At 52.2% G+C, this 24,717-nt stretch overlaps 11 protein-coding genes across 11 annotated transcripts; 3 read left to right on the plus strand and 8 right to left on the minus strand.

The window, feature by feature from the left end:
• Positions 1-773: 773 nt before the first annotated feature.
• Positions 774-935, minus strand: AA0111_g2162 (hypothetical protein; the record flags this gene model as incomplete). The annotated part of the gene is made up of 1 exon (XM_028647903.1): positions 774-935. The coding sequence occupies one exon, from the start codon at positions 933-935 to the stop codon at positions 774-776; it is 162 nt and encodes a 53-aa protein (XP_028509811.1).
• A 117-nt stretch (positions 936-1,052) lies between these two features.
• AA0111_g2163 (hypothetical protein) lies at positions 1,053-7,122 on the plus strand (the record flags this gene model as incomplete). The annotated part of the gene is made up of 3 exons (XM_028647904.1): positions 1,053-6,644; positions 6,698-6,811; positions 6,859-7,122. 3 exons carry the CDS (start codon positions 1,053-1,055, stop codon positions 7,120-7,122), a joined length of 5,970 nt encoding a protein of 1,989 aa, XP_028509810.1.
• Positions 7,123-8,052: 930 nt separating this feature from the next.
• On the plus strand, positions 8,053-9,043 carry AA0111_g2164 (hypothetical protein; the record flags this gene model as incomplete). The annotated part of the gene is made up of 5 exons (XM_028647905.1): positions 8,053-8,185; positions 8,249-8,283; positions 8,340-8,402; positions 8,453-8,464; positions 8,528-9,043. The coding sequence occupies 5 exons, from the start codon at positions 8,053-8,055 to the stop codon at positions 9,041-9,043; spliced, it is 759 nt and encodes a 252-aa protein (XP_028509817.1).
• A 300-nt stretch (positions 9,044-9,343) lies between these two features.
• On the minus strand, positions 9,344-9,634 carry AA0111_g2165 (hypothetical protein; the record flags this gene model as incomplete). The annotated part of the gene is made up of 1 exon (XM_028647906.1): positions 9,344-9,634. One exon carries the CDS (start codon positions 9,632-9,634, stop codon positions 9,344-9,346), a length of 291 nt encoding a protein of 96 aa, XP_028509816.1.
• A 1,250-nt stretch (positions 9,635-10,884) lies between these two features.
• Positions 10,885-12,363, minus strand: AA0111_g2166 (Kynureninase 2; the record flags this gene model as incomplete). The annotated part of the gene is made up of 1 exon (XM_028647907.1): positions 10,885-12,363. The coding sequence occupies one exon, from the start codon at positions 12,361-12,363 to the stop codon at positions 10,885-10,887; it is 1,479 nt and encodes a 492-aa protein (XP_028509815.1).
• A 380-nt stretch (positions 12,364-12,743) lies between these two features.
• AA0111_g2167 (hypothetical protein) lies at positions 12,744-14,059 on the plus strand (the record flags this gene model as incomplete). The annotated part of the gene is made up of 2 exons (XM_028647908.1): positions 12,744-13,052; positions 13,109-14,059. The coding sequence occupies 2 exons, from the start codon at positions 12,744-12,746 to the stop codon at positions 14,057-14,059; spliced, it is 1,260 nt and encodes a 419-aa protein (XP_028509814.1).
• Positions 14,060-14,122: 63 nt separating this feature from the next.
• Positions 14,123-16,506, minus strand: AA0111_g2168 (hypothetical protein; the record flags this gene model as incomplete). The annotated part of the gene is made up of 4 exons (XM_028647909.1): positions 14,123-14,663; positions 14,710-15,228; positions 15,384-15,513; positions 15,561-16,506. The coding sequence occupies 4 exons, from the start codon at positions 16,504-16,506 to the stop codon at positions 14,123-14,125; spliced, it is 2,136 nt and encodes a 711-aa protein (XP_028509809.1).
• A 441-nt stretch (positions 16,507-16,947) lies between these two features.
• On the minus strand, positions 16,948-17,616 carry AA0111_g2169 (hypothetical protein; the record flags this gene model as incomplete). The annotated part of the gene is made up of 1 exon (XM_028647910.1): positions 16,948-17,616. One exon carries the CDS (start codon positions 17,614-17,616, stop codon positions 16,948-16,950), a length of 669 nt encoding a protein of 222 aa, XP_028509808.1.
• A 456-nt stretch (positions 17,617-18,072) lies between these two features.
• On the minus strand, positions 18,073-19,815 carry AA0111_g2170 (putative lipase; the record flags this gene model as incomplete). Its single annotated transcript, XM_028647912.1, has 2 exons — positions 18,073-18,276; positions 18,325-19,815. 2 exons carry the CDS (start codon positions 19,813-19,815, stop codon positions 18,073-18,075), a joined length of 1,695 nt encoding a protein of 564 aa, XP_028510093.1.
• Positions 19,816-20,385: 570 nt separating this feature from the next.
• On the minus strand, positions 20,386-22,143 carry AA0111_g2171 (putative efflux pump; the record flags this gene model as incomplete). The annotated part of the gene is made up of 2 exons (XM_028647913.1): positions 20,386-21,418; positions 21,551-22,143. The coding sequence occupies 2 exons, from the start codon at positions 22,141-22,143 to the stop codon at positions 20,386-20,388; spliced, it is 1,626 nt and encodes a 541-aa protein (XP_028510094.1).
• Positions 22,144-23,287: 1,144 nt separating this feature from the next.
• Positions 23,288-24,355, minus strand: AA0111_g2172 (hypothetical protein; the record flags this gene model as incomplete). The annotated part of the gene is made up of 2 exons (XM_028647914.1): positions 23,288-24,286; positions 24,338-24,355. 2 exons carry the CDS (start codon positions 24,353-24,355, stop codon positions 23,288-23,290), a joined length of 1,017 nt encoding a protein of 338 aa, XP_028510095.1.
• Between the last annotated feature and the right edge of the window lie 362 nt (positions 24,356-24,717).

The raw sequence follows: 24,717 nt of genomic DNA on the forward strand, positions 1-24,717 counted from the left end.
GGCTACTTGTAGGCTGGCGTGCATTCGGACCGAGCACTGACAGAACGGCCAAATTTTGCGGGATAGCGTATTCAAGACATCAATCGACTGAGGGACAGCAATATCGCTAATGAGGCTCTCTAGTACACGATTTGAGAGCGTTGGTGCGGCAAGCGTCTTCGCGGCTGGCATATTTGCGCTAGTCCGGATGGAGGGGACATGGGAAACTGCTACTGGCGCGTTGCAGGGGAGCCCAGCCAATTGGGACAACGTGGCATCCCGTTAGTTATCAGCCACTGTAAAAGTAGCACTTCTGGAACGAGTCGAGAAGCGGTCGGGGCAGGGGCAGGTGGCGCGACTCTGCAACAACTGGAATTATCGAGATCGCGATGAGTATTTTCCGCGGGAAGCTGCTATAAGTGCGGTGTGGTGGTCGCGGTGGTTGGGCGTCGAAAGTCAGAGTCGGCTTAGGCACCCGGAGGCGCGGCTACTACAGTCCCTGATGACGTCGAGTGCCAAGACTCGATCATAGCGAAAGGCGGTTCTCTGCCAACAATCAATTTCGTCCAAGCGGGAGAGGCTGTAATGAGAAAGGAGCAAGACGGTTTCCCGCGCCAGTACTCATCAATTTACGCGATCCACGATTCCTCCAAACTGCTTTTGTCCAACGCGTCCCAGAGTGTGAGCGCCGCCTCGTCGTTTCTGTAAGTGTGTGCGGGCGTGTGTTGAATTCAGCACATGGGCGCGAGGCTATCCTGCTCCTGATCCTGGCATATGTGCCCACCACCTGATTCTTACTCACCAAGCACTCCCAGCTTGTCGCCTGTGCCCGGGGGGATTCGGCCTTGACGGGCATCTACGAAGACAGCCTCAGTACCACCGGTGGTCCTGTAGTCGTGTGTTGTTGTTGTTAGTTGTTGAGTTGTCCATGGTGCTGAGGCCTCTACACCGTCCATTCTTGCCAGGAGCACCCGCCGCGACGTCATAGCTCACCATCCCATCTATGCTCCCTATATCCTCGACCCCATCACGACACCACTTGCGCAAGACGTGGGAGACTGGGGAATGCAATAATGACAAAGGCCCCGTCACCCTCTCCTAGTTCCAAGAGAGAGCCGACCGCGACGCCACCGACCGCACGCCCGCCACTGCAAAGACTGGCCGCCAGCGACGCGAAGCCCTACCAGTCGCACACGTCGCAGTCGTCGCCCCAGACCCGTCCCACGAGCGAACGCAGCGACGATGGAGCCACCGACACGGAAATGAGCGAGCCAGAGAGCCAGCCCGCTGACGACAAAGAGGATGCGCCGCTGAGCGAGGCCTCGCCCGACGAGATGGAAGTCGAGAGACTGCGTGGTCTGCAGCTCAAGATGCTGCAGCAGCAACAGCAGCGCGCCCGTCTGCGCTCCTCGTCCAACAATGCCCAAGCCCAAGCCCTGGGGTCCCGTCGCATATCGCCCATCAAGGAAGAGCCCATGCCCGGCATCTCGCCCACCCTCGAGGGAGCCTTTAGCAGTCCTACACCAAGCCCAAACCCGCTACCCACGGCCCTTACCACATCGACTGAGTCCACGGAATCGGCAAGAACCATCCGCGGCAGCATGCCACCTACGCCCGCCGCCGCCCATGCCGTCCGCACTCCGTCGTATCCTTTCCCCTCCGTCCCAAACACGCCAAGATGGGCTTCAGCATTCCACATGCCCTTCACCAGCCTGTCACCTACTGTAGCTGCGGGCCAGTCGCGAGAGTACGCAGCCCCGCAAGAGCGCATCGCTTCCGAGAGCAGCACCCCCGCCGCATCGAGTACGCCTTTTGCCCCAGGAGGGAGACATTACCAAAGCCCGGATGCAGAGGACCCGCGATTCCCTAGTCCCAATCTCTACGACATTGTATTGCGCCTAGGTGCCGAGCCCGGTCTTCCTGCTTGGTGGACGGCTGTGACTTCCATCATGCGTGATCACTACGGAGCAGAAAGGGCGACCTTGGCAGTGCCGGCGGACGCGTCTGATATTGAGAATGTGCCGTGGGGGCAGAAGACTAGCTTTACTGCCACGACCAACAACGGAAGTCCCCTCGCAGCTACGTACCAGGAAGCAACAGGCACTCACTTTCCATCTGAAGAAGAGTCAGGCTCGCGTGAAAATGAACATGCAGATATGCCACCAGCCACCATGATCCCGGAGCGCAGGCCGAAGCTATTCTCCCATCACTCCTTCGCAGGCCACGAACGCCAGAGATCCAACACATCGCCAGATACCCCAACACCAGCGCCGCTTACCCGACCAAGAGGTCCGATGAGAGCGGCGAGCCATGCACCCCACATGTCGGCGAGGCCAGAACATCCACTAAGGCAGGTTTCCCAGGCTTCGTTTGACGGCGCCTCTCCTGCATTTGCTGGTTCAACTCCAACAGGCGGTCCCACTTTCAGCGACCCAGAGTTTTCCAGTGTGGGAGAACCGTCGCCACCCAGTGCCGTGTACCATGTACTTCGAGCTCTTGATCATGAACCAGATGCCCTCATCGACAACACAGGTGTCAACCGTGTTTTGGAGAGGGGACGTCTGGTTACTCTTACTAGGGATTACTCGACTTCGCATGCAACATCCAAAGAAGACCTTGGCAAGGACAAGCAGGATCAACCCAAACCCTCTGCAATACAGGGCAGTGCTGCTGCACAAGAAGCCCAGAAAACTGCTGCTGCTCGTGGCCGAGCTAATCTAGCAACCAACGATCCCCGCCTGCCGCAACGTTACGAGGAGTACGAGCAATACCCGAGCTCACCGTGGGCACAATCACCCGCCCCTTCACCGGCTATTCAGAATGACGCTGACGCCAATCCCTTCTTCGCCACGGGCAACGTTGACGAGGAAACTTTCAATCCCTCCCGTTCGCCGCAAGACTACACACAATATGGTATGGTTGAGGCCATCGGCGTTGACAGAGCCAGCACAGTCACGCACATACCGCTGATACATCCTATCCTGTCGCAAGAAATGGCATCACCGGCCACTACTACGCCGTCGCAAATGCCACCTATGACAAGACGGCAGTCAGAACAGTCCATGTCGACATCGCTGAACAGAGAAGGTTTTGTTCGGAAAGCTCCTATTGCGATTCTTTCGATACTGTCGCCCATTGTCCCATACCCGCGTAACCTGACCAACTCGCTCAAGCATCTTGGTCCTCATCTAGCCACGTCGTTCTCCAATGCTTGGCACTTCACCAATGCTCAGGCTCAAGTTGCGTCCATTCGACAACGCCGCATGACAGCCGGCACTTCAGGGGGTATCAGCCTGCCATCAGATTCGGATAGTCTCGATGATTTGCTTCACCTTGACCTTGAGGATATCACCAACTCAGCAGCAGGTAGTGTTACTAGCCCTTCCGACTACTCTGGCCGATCCAAGCACAGCCCTGGTGGCTCCATCGCTGGAACTCCAGGCTGGGATACTTCTTCGATCGGATTTTCGAGTAAACATTCGATGGGCGGCACGCCCGGCCATCTTGCAGGCAGTGAAGCGGTCGAGAGCTACTTTGATGCTAGGAAACAATACGGCAAGACATTGAACCCGCCGACGTCAAATCCGCACGACCAGTCAGCACGGAAAACAGATAAGCGTACTGCAAAACGCGTGACGGTGAATCCTGTAGCAGAGCAAGTCAACGAGGATCCAGCCAAGCGGCGCAACGACAAGGCAGAAGAGTCATTGAGCGCACGTCGCGCTCAACTGCAAGACGCCTCAAACCGTGGACACTCATTCCTGCACTCATACGGTGCAGACTTTAGCTCGTCGTTCCAGTCCTTGCCAGCAGCGACAACGCCAGGTGGAAGACCTCCAGCTCAGCATGGACATGTCAGGGGGCCGTCAATCGCCGAAACGTCTGACATGCCACCTCCTTCCGAGAGTCTACTCAGAACCATCACCGACTCACTACCGGTTCAGATATTTACTGCCGCGCCTAATACTGGGGCGGTCACTTGGGTGAATTCAAAGTTTCTGATATACAGAGGCCAGGATCAACGCCAAGTATTGCAGGACCCATGGAATCCAATCCACCCAGAGGATCGCGAGTCGTACCTAGAAGAGTGGAGCAGATCTCTGCGCACTGGACAACAATTGCAGAAGAAGGTGAGACTGCAGAGATTCGATAACTGCTACCGATGGTTCTACGTCCGTGTTGCCCCACTCAAGAACAAGCGTCAACAGATTGTTCACTGGATCGGGACCAATATGGACTTCCACGAACAGCATACTGCTGAGCTGAACTCGGCGCGCCAGCAGGAGACGGCAGCTTCTGAGGCCAAATATCGCGCGCTAGCGAACTCCAGCCCGCAGATCGTTTTTGTTGTTTCCGATCGGCGGGGCTTGACGTTCTGCAACTCCCAATGGACTGCTTTTTCGGGCCAGACTGAAATCCAGGCCCTGGGCAACGGCTTCCTAGAGCACGTGCATCCTGATGATGTCATCAAGTGTAAGCTTCCTGAATTGGATGAAGACGGAGTTGCCAATGTTCCTACTTCGATGCCAGCAGACCATGGGCGAACCGAATCCCATTCGTCTGATACTTCATCGGAAACTGAGAGGACAATCACTAGCCCTGGTGGATCGACGCCTGATCGCATGGATATGCCCCAAGCCAAGTTGTCGAAATTAGCAAGCACCGGCATATTGAGAGTTGCCAAGGATGCGCACGGGCGAGCGTCTTACTCTACCGAAGTTAGACTACGCAACAAGGACGGCGAATACAGGTGGCATCTTGTCAGGATCCTATTAGAGAAGTCACTCTCCGAAGACGGTGATGAAGAGACTTGGTATGGCACAGCCACAGACATCAACGACCACAAGCTGCTCGAGCAAACATTAAAGGAGACTATGGACGCAAAGTCCAAGTTCTTGAGTAACATGTCTCACGAGATTCGAACGCCCTTGAATGGTATCTCCGGCATGGTCAACTTCTTGCTAGATAGCACGCTCAACTCCGAACAGCTAGAGCACGTCAACATCATCAAAGCCAGTACTGATAGTCTGCTTAATCTTATCAACGACATCCTTGATCTGTCAAAGGTCGAAGCAGGCATGATCAAGTTGTCCATGGAATGGCTCCATCTGCCGTCGCTTCTCGAGGAAGTCAACGATTTGAACATGGGCCTGGCCATACAGAAAGGCCTTGAACTCAACTACCTCGTGGATGAAGGAGTACCAGCAGAAGTCAAGGGTGATAAGTTCCGCATCAGACAAGTCCTTCTCAATGTGGTTGGCAATGCGATCAAATTTACTGAGCATGGAGAGATCTTTATCAGATGCAAGCTGCAGCCACCCGATCGTTCTCGTCCTCTACGAGATAACGAGACTATGATCCGGTTCGAAGTTGTAGACACCGGCCAAGGTTTCACTGATGCTGAGGCTAAGTATCTCTTCAAGCGATTCAGTCAGATTGATGCCAGCAGCACCAGGCAACATGGTGGAACTGGTCTTGGATTGGCTATCTCCATGCAATTCGTGGAACTCCATGGAGGTAGAATGGATGCTCGAAGTGCGCCTGGCAAGGGCTCGACATTCTTCTTCACCATCAAGTTTGGGCTCCCAACTGCAGATGACTACCCCAAGCCTCAGGTATCTACCCCTGGCACACCAGCCTTTGAGACTCCACTCTCGATGCCACCGGTGCCTTCGCTTCCGCCTCAGCCCTCTGCTCTCCAGAAGTTTGTTCAGTCGCAGAATCCAGGACTTGCACAGATCAAGCGCGTGTCAAGCGTGTCTTCTGAGAAGAGCGACTCTCCCAGATCTCCAGCGCTCAGCGTGTCAGCTTCTGAGCGATCGCGTGACTCGCCCTCTCTCTCGTCTGGGAGCTCGGACCATTCATTGACCAGCGCCGCACTTACAGGACAGTCGAGCTTGCGTTCGGAAAGATCGTCTGCATCTTCTTATTTGAAGGAAACCAGTCCTGCTCCGGATCCGGACATGAAACTAGCTCTGCCGCCCAAGCGAACCGACAGCGACCCGCGAGCTGTCAAGCCCGACTCTTCGACGTCTGTTGAGTCGGATCAGACTGTCCGCGCGTCGTCACCACATCGCAGTCTTTCACCACTTGGTAGCGCCTTGCAACCTCCCATGTATTCCATCTTGGTGGTCTGCCCACTAGAGCATAGCAGAGAGGCGACGATTCGACACATCAAGAACACACTTCCTCAAGGAATACCCCACCAGGTGACAGGTCAGGCTAGTGTGATTGAGGCACAGAAGATGATGGGCGGCGACAACCCAGTGCTGTTTACTCATGTTGTACTTGTGTTACACGATACTGCCGAGGTACACGCCATCGTGGATCAGATCTTCAGCTCCATGGCGTACGGTAACACATCTGTCGTCGTAGTCTCAGATCCATCCCAGAAGAAAGAGCTCATCAAGGAAGCACCAGTATATGATTACGAGCAGCTTCATCTGGATCGACGTTTGCAGTTCATCTACCGGCCGCTCAAGCCATCAAAGTTTGCCATTATATTTGACCCGCAGAAGGAGCGTGAGTCGAGCACGGACCGCAACCAAGACAGCGCGCAGCAGGTTGTGGTCAGCCAAAAACTCGTCTTTGAAGAACTTAAGCGTCGGGTAGGCGGTAAAAATCATAAGGTCTTGCTGGTGGAAGACAATAAGATCAACCAAACGGTAAGCTTTTGCTTTATAGTTATCGTGTATTGGTCTATACTAACTGCTCATAGGTGATCTTGAAGTTTCTTGCCAGGATAGAGATTGAAACAGAGACAGTACAGGACGGTGTTCAAGCCACCGAAACTATCTTTTCCAAGCCGCCAGGCTATTACTCAATTGTTCTTGTAAGTACTAGTACCATTCTCTTCTGTTCCATGCTAACATTTATCAGTGTGATTTGCACATGCCCAACAAAGATGGGTACCAGGCTTGCAAAGAGATTAGGCGATGGGAGAAGAAACATGGCTACCGTCGTCACCCAATCATCGCACTCTCAGCCAATGTCCTGGGTGATGTATACGCAAAGTGCGTAGAAGCGGGCTTCAATTCGTATGTCACGAAGCCTGTAGAGTTCAAGGAGCTCTCTCTTGCCATGACCAAATTCCTGGATCCGACCGACCCCTCGAAACAGCCTGCCCTCATGAAGAAGAAGTGAGGGGGGTTGTGTTTTACTTTCACTTACACGAACATACATTGTATCGAGCCACGGTACTCGATTTTAGTCCTACCTGCATCAGCGAACGGCGCAGTTGGGGAAAACGGCATGTGCTACTAGGCACATGGGACATGACATGGGTCGACGTTCTACTACCAACGCACTAGAGGTGCGCTTTCCTCGTCTGGATGTTGTTCGCATCTTATATCCCAAGTTTGAATCTGCATTTGGATTGGTTAATGGACGTAATGGTTTCTTGCGGATGCATGAGCATTTGACGGCGTATTGTTACTTGGGAGCGCAGCTGGTGGAGAATCATACCCCTTGGGATAGTCGGTTGGGCGGTATTATGACGGCAATTTCTGCCATGGGATAGAAAGAGGGGGATACCAACAGGCACTTTATATATACCAAGGTATGGGTAGACATGATGATGCGAGTGCAGCCCTACGGATGAGCGCGAACTTGTACGATAGAGACGATGTCATGGAGATGAGAATATATTTTAAGATCAACAATGTTAGCTCAACCCTCGTGGCCTGCTTTGGTGTTTACTGTGTGTGCGAATGATATGTATAGGGCCGAAGCGTTCCACGCGACCAACATGCATACGCTAAACATGCATGTCCGTGTCAAGAAACGTCTTCTCCACCCCCCAAAACCCACGATGCAAACATCACCACTTGCTCCACTGTTTGTCATCTCTGCGCTCATTGGCTGACCTGGAGTGCATCTGACATGCCCATGGCGCTGATTGGTGGATATGTACAGGGGTTGGTGTTGTCGTCATTGTCGGCCTGAGCTTCCTCATTACCCAAAGTCCGAAGCACCCCTCTGACACCAGTCGCGCGCTGACGCTGTGTCTATCTTGTATCGCTCCCTCAAGTCGCACTCTTTGTTTCACGGTGCTTGGTTCTGTATATCCTCAGCATGGCTTCTGCGACCGGAATCCCGCCAAATGTCGCTGCGGCGCGCGGCCAGAGCGAAGAAGAGCCTCTTCTAGGCAGAAGAGGAGATGCTAGCCAACCGCATGGACAGCCACTCTATCACAACCTGTGGATCGGTACGTGCCGAGAATCTGCGCGAAGACTGTGTACGAAGAAGGAGATTGCTAACAGACTGACAGGCACTGCTCCCATCGCGCAAGCAGGCATATGGATCGTAAGCGCACCTCGGCGACACGTCGAATGCTACAACAGATACTAACCTACCAACAGCTAGCAGCCATAATCTGGGGAGCCATCTTCTCCAACAAACTCATCTTCTTCTCCGCACATCCAGTAAGCCCCCTTCCGTCTACACGTCTCAAAACACCAAGCTAACCGCGCAGCTCCTCAACTCCGTAAGCCACAACACTACCCTAGTCACCCCCTCCCGACAACCGTATCATTGATACCCCCAATAGGCCGGCTTCCTCCTCGCGATCCAAGCCGCTCTCGTCCTCCAGCCCACGCACACGCCCGAGCAGAAGCGCTCCGGCACCATTGCCCACTTCCTCTTCCACGCCGTGGGCGCATCGGCGCTGACAGCCGGACTCATCATCATCGAGATGAACAAAGCGGGCCCCGGCCACGCACACTTTGAGTCTGCGCACGCCCGTCTCGGTCTTACGTTTTACGTACTCGTCTACATTCAGGCTATGGTCGGCTTCACGCAGTACTATGTCCCGCAGCTATATGGTAGCGTGGATAATGCAAAGAGTGTGTACAAGTACCATAGGATGGCGGGTTACATCATTGCCGTCTTGGGACTTGCGACGATTTGCGCGGCTACGTGGACGACGTATAATTTGAATGTGGGGGGTATTCAGCATTGGGCTGTTATTGTTGCTAGTGTGTTGGTGCTGGTGGGTGTTGTGCCGAGGATTAGGCTGAGTAAGTTTGGGATTAAGACGGAGGAGGGCGAGGTGAGATTGCAGTAGGTGAAGGACGTGTTATGGATGAGTTATGGTTAGGGTGGATCGTGTTATGATCTCTATACATACGGAAAGGTCAGTTCGCAGATACGACATGGGTATGGTTGGGGTCTTTGGACATGGCGTTGCATTAGAAGGCGTGTTGGTCTATATGCAGTCTCTCGAATCCTTCGCATTCTTATCTCCAGATGCGCGCAGTCATTACAGCATTGTTCCCTTTCCCGCAGACCTTCCATGCTCACTTGATAGGCTCTTGTACTCCCCTGGCGCCAACGAGCCTAAAGCGAAGCCTTCTCACTTCTCCTTCTACCAACCATTCTCTTTGACCTTCTCCTCAAGAATGCCCAAAGCAAGACCGTTGAACTCGGCCAAAAGGACCTTGACTTCAGGCTTTTTGATCAAGCTCATGTGTGCGCTGATCGCAGCACTGACAATGTCGCGCAGACCTTTGTCATGATCGGGGGTGGTTGAGAATACATGGTGAGCTGCGACAGAGAACTCGTCGGTATTCCAGAAGTGATGGCATGCCCTGCGGAATTTCTCAATGACTAGATCTTTGAGTCCGACAACGTCGTATTTGTCGGCAATCTCGTACATCTTGGCGTGGAGGAGGAGTTGATCGGCGTTGCCGTTGAGTGAAGGTAGCGGATGAGATGGAGGGTTGCATTCTTCACAGTTGAAGCTTTGGCATGCGTAGCCGCAGTTTGCTTTCCTCTTTTGGCTACCGCGATGACCGGGTGATGCATAATGCCTAATCGGTGTAAAGTTCCCGTTTCCATTGCATGTATGATGCGGACAGACTCTAGGAAATTCACAATCGCCGTCGAGCCCATGGCACGTATGGGGAAAGCTGTAGTTGTAGGGTAGCCCGTCCAAATCATGCTTTGGCCGAGAGGTTTGAGTTCGGGCTTTAGTTGAGGATGGTGCTAGCGAGGCTTCGCCATCCGGTAGTAACGGTTCATATTCACCTTCATAGAGGTACTGGATCAAAAGCTTGACGATGGTTGGTTCGTCCTCAGGAAGGTCGACGACACCACTCTCTGATTCCTGGATGAGCTATTAGTTCTTTCCCTAGAAGGTCCAGCCTAACGATTACATGGCCGTCGTGGAATATGCTCTAGCGATCGTTGAGTCCATGAATGTTTCAAACAATTACCTTTCCGCCGAAATTTAGCGTGCGGGCGAAGAAGTCGGCACGCCCACAAATGATGACCTTGTGGACCTTGTACGTGTCGCTACCGCAGGCGATCGTGAGATCAGAGTAGGCGCCGGATTTGAGGAAGCTGAAAGTGAGTCAGTATCACCGCGACACAGCAACGAACAAGAAAGATGTGATGTTGAGATTGAACATGCCCCTTCAGTGAAGCCAAAACCTGTTTCTGAGCAACTCCTGCCATGTCTTTGATTATCAGTAGCTGTATTACTGAGTAAGGAGAGAACACTGGGGTATAGTGAGTGGTCTCTGATCTGTGTCTCTGCTGTCGGCGCAGCCTTTCTCCCAGTATAGTCACATGCAAGGTGAAGGTGGAAGAGGGGTGCATGCAGTATGTGCTGGAACACGATCCAATGGAACCTGCTTGTCGCGCGCTTACAAGAGACAAACAAGATAAAGGTCCTCCAATAGATATTGAGCAAAATGTACACTGATGTGCAACGGAGACTCGGCGCAATTGTGATTTTGATTGTATGTTAAAGTTCGTATATTTATCAAGTCGAAGTTATGGGAACTTAATTTCGATCCTCACATGGTTTGTATAAAGGCGAGATAGGGCTCTTGATACGCAATTGCTGATTTGAATTAACGTTTAAACCTGCAGGGGAATATAACCGAACTAATGATAATTAAACTACAACCTCGCCTCAACTGGCGCCCCTTGCGACTGAGGCTCCTGCGTCTGCCCTTGTCCCTTCTGCCGTATCGCCTCCTCAAAGATTTGCATAAACCTCCAAACATCGTTGAAAGTGTTGTACATTGGCACAGGCGCAACCCGAATGATACCAGGTTTCCTCTTGTCGCAGATAACACCACCCTCTACCAGCGCTGCGCTCGCATCGTCAAAAACGTCTTCTGGGAGCAGAACACTTAGTTGTGCGCCACGGAATCGAGGATCTGTGGGTGTGATGATTTGGAAGGGGAAAGCGCCGTCCTTGATGTTACGTGCGGCGATCTGAGAGAGCAGGTGCTCAGCATATGCTGTCAAGAGCAGGGATCGTGACCGTAGGTCGGCCATGGAAGTCTTTTCGAAGACGCTGAGCGAGCCAGCTAGGCATGTGAGGTCGACGATCGATGGGTTTGAACATTGGAAACCTTGCGCGCCGGGTGTAGGAACGAACTTGTTGTCCATGAGGAAGCGTGATGACTTGTCGTGGCCGTACCAGCCCTTCAGTCCCTTGTAGTGGTCGTTGTTGCCGTGCTTCTCGTGGATGAAAGCACCTGCGATGGAACCGGCACCGGCATTCATGTACTTGTATGTGCACCAGCAGGCGAAGTCGACATCCCAGTCGTGGAGCTTCAGCTCAGCGTTGCCGGCAGCGTGCGCTAGATCCCATCCGATGGTGATGTTGTGCTTCCGTGCATGTGCGGTAATGGTCGGGATATCGAGTAGTTGGCCGCTGTAATATTGGATACCAGGTAGCATGATCAGCGCTAGCTCGTCCACGTTCTCGTCAATAAGTCTGAGGATGTTCTTTGTGGTCATGATGTGTCCGTCATCCGGTTCAACCAACAGCATCGACTTTTTGGGATCGAGACCATGCCATTCTATTTGCGATTCGATCGCATACCAGTCGCTAGGAAATGGTCGCCACTCGCACATAATCTTGTGCTTCTTCTCCGTAGGCTTGTAGAATGCAGCCATCATCAGATGCAAGTTGATAGTCAATGTGTTCATGGCAACGATTTCTGAAGGTGATGCGCCGACGATGTCAGCCATTCTCTTTGAGCATCCCGCAGCCATGTCTTGGTATGGGGTAAGTGGCGAGTCCTCGAGGGCGGTAAAATGGCCACCAACGGCGATGGATCCCCATGTCTTCAGGTATGCGTTCAGGTGCTCGCCAACGGCTTTTGGCTGTAGGCCTAATGAGTTACCGCAGAAGTAGATAGCCTCGTCATCGGGTGTTGATGCTGGGTTGGCGGTTTGTGCGTCATCTTTTAGGGTTTTCCGCTTGAGTTGCGCCTTGCTAGGAACAACAAATTCTGGTCGGAATGTTTTGGGGATCTCTGCGCTTTGGTCGAGAGAGTGCGCGAATTCTAATGATTCGGCATTTGCTGGCCACTGTGGCTTTTGGCCCTGGCGTAGCTGCTTGATTGCTGCGGCGGCGTCCATGGCGATGTATTGTTGGTAAGGGTATTTGTCTTGGAGAATGCCAACAGAGCTGTAATGTTATGTACGAATTCAAAAGTACAGTCAGGCAGACGACATCAGACTATATATGCATCTCGATCCGACGATTACGTCTCGAAGTAAGAGCCTTTGAGGCTTGCAGCAAACTAAGCTTGCACCTTCTCAATTGGGGTCGCGGACATTGTTCCGACATTGTTCCGACATCGCTTCCGTCGTTCCGGGTTCCGACAAGCATCCGAACGCGACCGTGATTGCGCGTGGACCTATCTGTTCAGCGTAATAAAGCAGGAGTTTGCCGCTTCGATGCAGGACGTATCCTTCCGGTATTCTTGTGCTACGATACTGTCGCTACCACTTCCGCAATGAGTCCTCATAAGATTCCTGCTCTCCCTTCGCCCGCCGCACTCCCCTATTACGGCATCTCAAAGAACGGCTTCTTGCCTGCCGAGGCACCATTGACTCGCTTACCGCATACCTACTATCAACCATGGGAAAAGATCATTGAGCAAATCCCGATACTCGTCGAGACACAACAAATACGGCAATGGGTTGACAAGTTGCCGGTTCTAGACACATCACATCTTTCTAGTGAGGCGGAATGGCAGAGAGCTCATTCAATGCTGGCCGTCATAGCTCAAGGTTACATATGGGCTGGTCCTGAGCCATCAGAGGTATGCCAGCATTAGCCCGGAATTGTTAAGACGTAAAGTACTAACAACAAACGTAGCGACTACCTCCAGCCATCAGTGTACCATTCCTGCGGACTGCTGAGTACCTTGAGGTGCATCCGGTGGCCACATACGCAGCTCTAAACTTATGGAATTGGACACCATTGAGCGAGAACGCCGACTTGACACAACCGGAAAACATGGTGGCGTTGCACACAGTGAGTGGTAGTGATGATGAATCGTGGTTCTTCATCATATCAAACGCCATGGAGGCAAGAGCTGGCCCACTCATCGAGGCCATGCTGGGTGCAGTCGAAGCAGTAGAGACCAATGATGTCACAACAATCATACACGCGCTGCAATATTTCCGACAGGGAATGCAAAGCATCGGCCAGCTGCTGGAACGTATGGATGAGCGATGTGACCCACAAATGTTTTATCACACCATTCGACCCTTCTTGGCTGGCAGCATGAACATGGCCACCGCCGGTCTGCCCAACGGTGTCTTCTATGACGAGGGCAATGGAAACGGCACATGGCGGGCATATCGGGGCGGATCCAACGGTCAGTCGTCATTGCTACAGTTTTTCGACGCAGTTCTTTCAGTCGACCATTCCCGGAGCGGCGGCTTTCACGCAGAAATGCGTGGCTACATGCCTGGACCCCACGCCCGCTTCCTTGACGACGTCGCCGCGATCGCAAACATCCGAAGCTATGTTAATAGTCATGGAGATAACGTTGAGCTCCTGACAGCATTCAACGAAGCAGTCGCAGCACTCAGCGGATTCCGCGACAAGCACATCGCTCTGGTGACCAGGTACATCATCATACCGAGTCGGATGGGAAAGCCAACGACTGGCCCTAAAAGAAGAGATCTCGCTTCCGCCTCGACCGAACTAGCTACCGGGAAGCCAAAAACGCAAGAATTGGTAGGGACAGGAGGTACTAAGTTGATACCATTCCTACGAACTTCGAGAGACGAGACGAGCGAAACGAAAGTCGTGCATTGAAAGGTGTTGGAAAAGACTTTTTTTTAGAAAGATACCCGTGATGCTAAGGCATCCCTTCAGAGCCTATGGGAAGAAGTCGCTACCTGTCTGTTGATCGTGGATGGGAAACAGGGGTATATCGGCAACAGATACGCCGTCAAGATTATGAGTGCCTGGTTGGAGGAAGTCTTGGAGACCTTGGTCGTTCTCGCTCGGCCATGGCATGGCAAAGAAGTCGGCATCGTATATAGTCCAATCGAGTGGCGCTGCGGAGGACACATGGCGCTGGATAGAATCTCGAGAAACCAAAGAACCAGGGCCAAGCTGCGCCTCGCATTCCTCCGTCTGAGGCTGAGGACCAGTAGGCTCAGAAGGCAGCAAACCAAACAGTTCAGACGAAGCTTGTTTCCGTTTCCGTCGCAAATGCAACTCTCTCTTCTTCGCATGTGCGGTGGTGATCTTGAGTAGCGATTGAGCGACCTGCGAATATTGTCGCGCATGAGGGTCGACTTGACCGAAGTGATCCATGCATATTATCGCATCCTTGCAGCTGTCCACTAACATGAGTCCTGAGTCACCAAGCACACCAACTGCAAGAACGAGTGTCGCAGTGAAAAGCCAAGACCTGATACTTGTTAGCTCTGGTTAATCCAGAGGAGGGTGTAGCTTACACTATCAGCGGCATCCTGCGAGGCAATTGGTTCGTACGAATGACAGCCAGTAGAGTATCGACTAGCGTTGAGGCTGCATCAAGTGCGGCATCCGCATACTTGCGCTTCTCTTGATGATCAGCTTGTGTGCCCCCACTCTTCAGTGGTGCGCCCATGTATTCGTATAACTCGTAAATGAGGAATGGTCGTGTGAGTAGCATTATGCCATAATAGTATGAGCAGAGTGTGGAGCAGGCGCCCACTACTGCTTCCCGAGAACGACGTCTAGCAGTGAGCCCGGATAGTTTATGCAGCCATTTGGATGCCCAGTTCTTCAATTGTCGCGAGACATAATCGGCAATACGTAAAGATATACGTTTGCGCGAGTACACTTCAACGACAACGCGTTCGATGATCATAAAAATCTGGACGCTTGCGTCCAGTACACTGACATCGTCGGCTTCCATACCGTCCTCCAAGGCATTGTACTTGACGGTGCAGTCAACATCGGAAGTAGACGGAGGTCGACCTAAGGCATTGCTAGAATACGAGCGGAGTGATTAGCGAAGACCACAAAGCAAGGTTATCAACCTCTGATGATATACCCAAGAGGTTGTCACCAGGATTGTAGTTTAGGCAGCGTACAGAGCTAAACTGTGATAGTAGACCATAATGGAACTGAATCTGCTTCTTACCTTATTAATTGATCAGTGACACGGATGCTCTTCCAGATGCGATCTCGTACCAACTTGATGGTCTCTCCAAAGGAAGCGTTTACTTCAGTTCGGTGTATGCCGATTGCATATGCGGCGCGCGCAGCCAAGGCTAGAAAATGTTAGCGATCCGCATGTTTCGTCCTCCCATTCGCATACATAAATACAGGTAAGCTCCGTTCGGCTGAGATGCTCGGAGCATAAACATCGCTACAAGCGCGAAACCCTGGACTGTAGAGACATTCATGCTACTGCACATATGCTTCAGAAGCAGATCCCGAGCTGTGTTGAACCAAGCTTCTGCCTTCTCTTCAAATCTTTCTTGTGCACCAATAGCAAGAACAAGATAAAAGACTGCAGCTGCGGCGTCGTCCGAGCTTGAGGTTCTGCTACTTGCCCAGGCTTTCAGTTCAGGAGCAAGATCCTCTTTCTGGAATAGCTGGACGAGACCACTACTTGCAGCAATGTATTCATTGACTAATGCGTCCACTTGATTTACATCGATTGGAGGACATGAATGTTGATCTGCTGATTCAGGACGCGCAATCTCGATGATGGGGTCGCGAGTGGCTTGGACAGTGGCTCTTGGGTCAACCTCAGAAGTGATGAGGTGCCTAACTGTCTGTAGAAAAGACAGCGGAGCGCAATCACCAATAAAGATTGACTTCCCTTGCGCGTCACGAAGGATGCGGCCTTCAAGAGGCACTACTGTGTCTCCCTGCTGGTCGTCTCTACTTAGTGTTGGGGAGAGTGATGTTCCAACGTCAGCAACTTCACGATCGTTCCTCTCCCGCAGAACATTGTCCTGTTCGTCGCGGTCACGGTCATTCGGTGTATGGCCTGCGGAACGAGCGTAAGGGCGGTGGATATCGTCGGAACGGGCACCGTGAGTAGGAGTGTGTCCGGCGGAACGTGTGGAAGGACGGGCATTATGACCACTAAACGTGCAAGTAGCCGCACGATCCTTTCGCGTACAGTAAGCGCATGGTTGTTCGCCGTTACATTTGACCTTTCTCTTCTTGCAAAGATCGCAGGCCGCAGCGACACGCTCGAGTCGACGCCGTTTCTCCGGACGCGTCGGCAGTTGATCCAATGGTGTGGACATGTCGATGATCAATGTAATGTACCCTAAAAGTACTTGCAGCTTTTTGTTCTCCTAACATGTAAGTATGAGCCAGAGCGCGCTGCAGCGCAGAATGACGGGACTCGTTGGACCGTTTGACGGATGTTGTTCCGACGAGACTGTCGGACGGGAAATCTCGGCTGATAGCGGGCTTGGCATATTGTCTTTAGGTCGCCGGGGTGCGGGCGTCATCGCGCGCTCTTTCCGCGTGTGGCTGGCAGCATCATCATCACTAGACGCGTCCATCATCCGCTGGTCAGGTGTAGAATCTACCAACCATATGATCAGGTTGCGCATATGCAATATGGCAGTGGAAGCTTGGGTGACGGCATGCGAATACTGTATAGAATCAAAACATGCGATGTGAAGCTACGGGACCTTATCGTTGTGCCGCTCGCCTTCGGCCACATGCTGCACGACTCACTACAAGCCTCTTGCCTCAAGGACCCCTTCCTCATGTCCAATGTCCATGGTCCATACCAGCGCACTCAACAACTCTCCCTCGACAACCCCATAAACCTCTCTCAGGCCTCTCGGCTCGAATCCCAACCTTATCAACGCATTTTTACTCGCTTCGTTGTCTGGTCTACAAAAAGCACAGAATTCCTTTTGTCCTTTCTCTTCCCTGAAGTAGTTCAGCAGCGCTGTTGCAGCTTCAGTAGCGTAACCGTTTCCAAAATATCGAGATAGTAAACCGAAGCCTACATCTGGGATTGTTGGTGCTGCAGGGGCGGACGGGAATCGCGCATGTTGCATCGATACAACGCCGATTGGCACCAACCGTCTTTCCGAAAAAGGCAAGGTGCTTTTTTCAAGTGCTGATATGTCCGAGGTCGAGGTTGGCTTCAGAGAGATGAGGTAGCGACCATAGCCTGTATTCTCCATTCTGTCTACACAGTCCGCGATGAACTTCCTCCCAGCGTCGCGAGGAGGAGTGCTCATTGCCTTCTCCACGGCGGCTGCAGGCATCTCTTTAGTGATGCCTGGACTGAGCATCAGGCCGTGTATGAAGTCGCAATGCGCATCGTTGGTAGGTAAAAGGTGGGATACGAACAGACGGGGTGTCGTGAGATGGAAGTCATGGTCAAGCATTTCGAACGAGGCTGAAGAGGCTTAGTCGTTGGCCGAGCTGAGCTTCTTATGTCTCCGTCTTGACGCACTGGGTGATGGCTGCCTAGAGATATGGCAAATGACTCAGATCGCTCGGGTTTAGCCTGGGGAACGCCCGAAAGCAAGAAGCTTGACCCATCAGTACCTTCGCTTGATTACCTGATTGAGGAAAGGCGTCGGCATCGTGTTCTCAGTCGCAGTCAGTGTCGGCATGTAAAGATTGAAGATCCGTATGCTCGGCGGTTTCCTGTTAAGCTGAGCGCCTTCCACGATCTTGCCACTTCTGTAGCTATAACAGCGGGAAAGGTCCAAACAACTGTCGGCGGCATCGTCCGTATGATAGTGAAATGGAGAGCTTTAGTTATTGTGTTACTCGTGTGTAGATGCAATTGTATTCAACTAACTACCACCAAGACGATGTCCAGGAGTTTAATCAACTTATCGTGCCGTTTGCGTCGCGGTCGCGGCCGTCCGCCAGTATGCATGGCCTTCCATGGCTGGTGTAGTCGTCGCAGGCACGTCGTCGTGACACCTGCCAAACCAGCCTTTCGAGGTACATGTAGTCGTTGGCTCACTAGACGTAGTAGTAGTTGTGCTAGTTGTGCTAGCTGTCGTTTTGTCTTTGCAACCAAACCATCCGGGCTTTAGAAGTTAGCGAAGTGTGCGCAGTCATGGAATTTATGAACTCACAGTTTGACAGGTACTTGTACTAGTACTTGTTGCGGTACTTGATGGGCTGGATGAAGTGGTCGATACCATCGTGGTGGTCTCATCACGGCATCCCCACCACCCAGGTGTCTTACACGTCTCAGTCCGCGTCCTTGAGGATGTAGTACTTGTTGCAGTCGTGGAGCTTGTCGTCGCTGTGGTGTGGGTGCCGTTCTCGAACTTCCACAGATAACAATCGACGCACCCAACGTCCTCTTCTTGACATATTGCTGCCTCGTCGTATTTCATGTACACGTTGTCGATGGCGTACCTGAGACTATGGGTTTGCGTGTTCTGTCTCCATCCCCAATCCTTCACCACATCATATGCACATCTTTTCCCGGTATGGCAGAGTGTTTCGAAAGCATATCCGCCGATTGAGCAAAAGCTCGTCGCGCCGTTGCAGGTGCCCATATATACAGGATCAGCGGTATGTCCGAAGTGAAAGCCGCCTGTATTCTTCCTAAGTGGAGCGACATCGCCGGCAGCTGGCAAACCCAAGCGCTTAGCTGCTAAGGCTTGCGGGTAGGCCTCGAATGTCACCGCAGGAATACCGTGCTGCAAGCCAATCAAAGAAGCCAGGACACCTCCCAAACTGTGTCCCGTCGTCATAATGTTCGCATCCGGGTAGAGTTTGAGGACCTCCTGATACAGCTCGACAGTCGCAGCATAGTATCTATTCGGCTTTCGTAACTCGTCTTTGACACATTGCTCGTCACAGCTGTAGGTACCAGTTTGACAGTCGCACACTTTGCGCCAAAGATATGTCCCACCTTGGCCGCAACAGCAAGAACCGTACAAGTTGTCGTTTTCTTTGTCGTGAACGGAGGTTCCATCGCCTTCAAACATAGCTACAGTCGTTCCCTTCACCGCCAGAATGATGGTGGAATTGGTATCATCGCTAAACACGTGACCTCGGATGCCACTGTCATCCCAACCAAAAGGAACTGATGAATTGTAACGTCCGTCAACGTCCATCCATCCAGCGTCATCACGACCGACCTTGTAAGCATCCTCGGACATGTTCGCGAAACTGATTACCGTGTTCTTGTCCGTAACATCCGGACCCGGTACATCTTCGGCGATCCACATGGACGACATGGGGATCTGTGCATCGTAGCCACGCAATGCAGGTCGTTCTATCTTCACCGGTGCTGTCTTGATAGCGAAGGGTCCGATGTGAGTATCAAGACCAGCTACGGCAAATCGCTCTGGTGTCACATCGAATCTGCGTGCTCGTGGTCCAGACTGGCCAGCGCCATGATCTATAAGGTGGCGCAAAGTGAAGCCGTTTGGTCTTGTTGCTGTCTTCACTGCTGCTTCCGCTAACGTGGTCGGCTCACGGGAGTTGCCATAGCTCGTATATGTCCAGAAGATAACGGCAAGCAACGCGACCTGCGCGAGGATGCCAAAGGCGAATAGAGTGTTGGAAGGCCTGCTCCGATGATTAAGAGTCGAGTTGTTTGATGGCATGATGTGTGGACATTGTAGAGGAGGCGAGGGATGGGACTGTTATGATAAGCGCGTCGATGGTTGAGTCGCCGCCTTGCGCACGGCCCGCCCTGGCTCGTGATAGGAGCTACGACCAAACCCGGTTAGCATATTTTATGCTACGTCACGCGCCTCCATCCACGCGCACCTCTCATCCGGCACGAACTGAGCCTCACGAATCGCGAACGAAGTCACCAGGTATTGGAACAACGTGTCATCGACGCGTCATATCTACACTCATCGAATGCACCCATTGTCGAAGAGATCTTAAGGAACTACAAGTCTCCCAGGCACCCTGAGCGATCGATGCATAGCAGGATATAAGCACGGTGCAATTGTCGGTGTCGAGTCATCCAAGCTCATGGTGGTGCGCTTTGAGCAGCATAGATTAATGCCAATAGGCTACTGGAGTGACCTGTAATAGCAGCGCACATGTGTCGAGTTTAGACGCGAGCGTTGAGCTCACCCCAAATGCAAGGCGTTGAGCCCTGGTTTCTATGTTGAAACAACATCCCAGATGTTGAAGCCTCATCCATCAATCCATTCGCACAATCATCGCTCATGGCTCTTTTCGATACTCTTCTTCAACTCTTTGATGGCTGCCGGTCCTGCATTCGACAAACTGATCGCCGCAGCCATCGCTCCACAAGCTACAGTAACGATATGACTTGTCTTACAACCATCTAGATATCCACCCAACACCTGCTCCAGCTCGTGACCTGAGAAAGAAGCGCGTATCTGCGTCGCGCCGGCATCTAATACCACTTTCGCATCGACTTGTGGCAAATTACGGGCAAGACTTGAAAGGAGTCCGTTCGTGAATGCTGCTTCACCCGATGCGACAAATAGAACAGTACCACAATTCTCCATGAACAGCGACATAGATGTTGCTGCTCCCAGGTCTTCAGCGGGAACCAGGGCTTGGTTCGCGATCATCGGGATTTGAAGAGCGAGGCCAACTCCCATGGCTGTCAAGAGTTCGAAGCCAACCCAGTCTTTGATTGGTGTACTGGCGTCCAGGGAGTGTATCTTCGTATTGCCAACCACAGCAAAGAGTGCGCCGAGTAAGAAGAAGGGCTTGTAATGGCGCCAAAATGTGAGCAGTCCATTCGATATCATGGTGAAGACCGAGACGCCCATGACAAGCGGGATGAGCCGGATACCGCTTTGCGAAGCCGTGTTGTTGTCGACAGCTTGAAACTGAATGGGTAGCGTATACATAAGTGGGAAGAAGGCGCCAGCAAGGAACATAGCATAGAACAAATTGGCTGAAACCAATTTGTTCTTGAACAAGTGGAATTGTACCATAGAACGGCTGCCCATAACATACTCGTTGACGACAAAGCAGATGAAGAGACTTGCGAAGCCCACAAGACTGCCAACAACACGAGCACTCGTCCAAGGCATGATGCCTATCCAGTGCATGGCCAGAATGAAGCACGAGAAACACCCGGAAAGTAACACTGCGCCGTTAAGATCCAGATTCAATACTTTCTCGCGGAGAGGTACGTCTTTGGGCTTTTCGGGGTTCTTGAAGCAAAGAAACATCGTGAGCGCTGCAGCGAAACCGATCGGTAGACTGATCCTGGGCAGAGTCAGCGCTATGTTATACACAAGGAGGTTCCTATGGCTCTTGCGATATGCACACAGTATTCGATCGAGTGCCTCTCGTGGTGGCAAACCGTATTTCTGAACATATGATGCTAGGTTGACTTACCAGAAGCAATACCTCCATCCGGGGCCATCTGTCAAAGCACCACCCATCAACGGCCCTACGACGCTCGCACATCCAAACGTCACACCCAGCACACCCATATACGCTGATCTGTACTCCGGCCCAGCAGTGATTGCGATGATGATGAAAGCGCCTGTCATCACCCCACCACCGCCCATGCCAGCCACGATCCTTCCAAAGATCAATACCTCACTCGATGGTGCAGTTGCGCATATTACATTACCAATCTCGAATACTGCAATCGCACACATGAATGTGGCTCTGAGGTTAAAGCACTGGTAAGCTTTGCCCCACGCGGATTGGAACGCAGTGTTGGTGATGGAGTATGACGAGCCATACCAGGCTATATTGCTGATACTACCGAATTGGGTGGTGATACTCGGAATTGCTGTAGCGATGATTGTCGAGTCTAAAGCCGCGAGGAAGATGGAAAGGATAAGGCCGACTGTGATCAGAACCAAGCGGATACCACGAGGGTATTGAGGAAGCGGTACAGTGGTATCAGATATCGCTGCAGCCGTTGGCGCTTCCACAGCTCCAAGATTGGCGAGCTCGATTGGGTCTCCGCTCGTCATGCCGTACTTTGTGAATGTTCTGTCGAAGAGTTGGAGCCTGAAAACAAACCAAGACGACTAGAGTCATATCAGTTTATAGATGCCCGTAGGGTCTAGTGTCCGCGCTAGCAGCCAGTTCAGGTTAAACACCGGCATAAAAGCTTGCCTCGGTAGAGGCTTACTCCGATGGTCGACTCCGAGTTATCGTTTCCTTCACGCCTACAAGCATAAACGTGGTGATGCAATGAGCATCGAAATTTGACCTACAGACATACAAGAGCGCAGTTGCTGCAAGTCTCACCTAGCAATTTGAGTAGATGCGGGCTTGTGTTGGTTACGAGCAGAAATACGAATCAGTTCATTTCATAAGGTTGCACCCTGAAGATATACATGTTCAATTAAGTTACAAAGTATTTAGAGTTAGAATAAACAGAGTTTGAAGGGGTAACAGTGTATACCCACAAAGCAGACTTTAGCACTTGGGGTAAAACCTAGAAAAGATGAACTCCTTCGTATACGTGCCAGTTTCAGACATAACTCCAACACTTCGACCCGATACGTTTAAGACAACACCGCTCTGAGGGTCTAAAGGCTTACGTCGCTGTGCCATGCATTTCAAAGGTAACAGAACTGCAAAAACACCTAAGCACCAATTGTTATAGCGGATATGCTTTGCGATTTCGTGACTAACAGTATGGATGATCGAGGGAAAACAACATGTGATTTGGCGGACTTCGCAAATCCCCATCGCGTGAATTCGGTGAGTAACCTGATAAGCAGATATGATCGTTAGTGATGTGAAGGTATGGTCTCCGATGTACCATTAACGGATACCCCAGATCATCGCAACTAGACGTCGTAGAAGACATCGGTGATATCCGTGAGGCCTGGGTGCTTTCAAGGGTATTATCGCAATATTTGTGCGTCATCCACGGTCTTTGTTCGACCAGTCGTGCGCATACTAAGCGCTTGCCTGGGTAGCATCGTTGGCTGACGAGTAACCGTAAACTAACTGCCACAGAAAGTCCTGGGTGGTGTTGTTGATGAGTGCTGAAGGCGCGGTGAGGTTTGGTGGGGAAATTCAGGCTGTCGGCCCGCGGCGCGTCATTGTTTCCAGCGCGTTTCGCGTTCAGCCTTCCTGCCCGTCCACTCTGAACCGGCACACTCACACTTTGACACCTTGACGCCGCTTCTTTCCCCGAATCGTCAGCGTACGCACCAGATTGATGACGAACATCATGGTTATGACTCCCAGTATCGCTACAATGCATGCTAGTGGTGCCAGGATGGAGAATATGGAGAAGACATATGACGCCATGCCGAAGGAGTAATCGTTTGCAAGGGGCTCCGTCGCAAGCCCGACCTGCATCGCAGAAAGCACAATGGTAGTGTATGCGAACAGTGTAATGAGACTGTTGACGTTGTCACGCATGAAAGCCCCATACGTCGTGCAGCCGCTAAGGTACCCGCGAAACTCGCCCATGGTCAGGCGGTATATCCAGTTCAGCCGCCCGAGGCGCAACTCCCCGTAGTTGAAGCGCTGGTTCACGACCGGACGCGCTTCAAGCGAATCTACAGACGATGTAGTCGACGCGTCGATCGTGTGCACCTGTACAGAGGCGCGAAGGACCTCGTCAACGAGGGTCAGCCACGCAGACCAAGTAATTTCCTTGGGAATGAGACCATGGTAGATGGCCAAGTTGTAGTCGACTTCTCTTTCGATGAGCGCGACATACGACAGTAAAAATCCCAGTGCAGTCTCGTACAGGTGCCGACGTGGGCAAATCTGCTCAGTCCAGAAGTCTGGGCAAAAGAGGAAGCGAGGCAGTGGTTTGAGAAGAATCAGCGACGAAGGCGCCGACGACCAAACAAGGTGCAGGTCCAACTGCTCCGTCACAATAATCTCTCTTTTTTTCACCACTTGATAATGAAGAGGCCGCGGCGCGGTTGGCAGACCCACCAGCCAGAGCCATTCGTGAACCTCGTTCAAACGGCGGACATTCAGCTCGACATCCAGAAATGCACCGATGTTGTTGTCGATGCGCTCGATCTTGTAGTTCCTCCGGAACGTCGCTGGCAATAATGGAACTTTCGACTTTGACCCACCATCCAAGCTTTCAGTCCTTAGCGGCGCCGTCCGGAAAGGCACTGGGTACTTGATGGACTGCTATACGAAATTAGTGTGTTAACGGAGACCCTTAAGGTTGCTACTGACCTCGATGGAGTCAATCATCATGAAAACGACATCTAAGTCGTGGAGAAGGACTGCGATGGCGAGATGAAGACCTGCGTTGGTCGCCTAAGCGGATTCGCGAGCCTCAGCCCCGGTCCCGCCCCATTGCCAATAGCCCCGAGCGCTCGATAATGTGCCACCAATACGGTTGTGACCAGGGGGCTGTACGCCTGGCTGACACATCCGCTCCATGTTTCTGTTTTCGGTAATTTTGGCCCCCAATATATTCGGCCCCCAAAGGCGCGAGCGAAGCCCGGATGCAGGGGTAAAGCCATGCGCGGGAGCGCAACGTTCTACAGACCGACCCTGAAAGTATTCCTTTGGCAATGGTTCAGACGTACCCGATAGCCACCAACTTTCAG

This window comes from Alternaria arborescens (genome assembly GCF_004154835.1).
Source record: "Alternaria arborescens strain FERA 675 chromosome Unknown contig_4, whole genome shotgun sequence".
Lineage (NCBI taxonomy): Eukaryota > Fungi > Ascomycota > Dothideomycetes > Pleosporales > Pleosporaceae > Alternaria > Alternaria arborescens.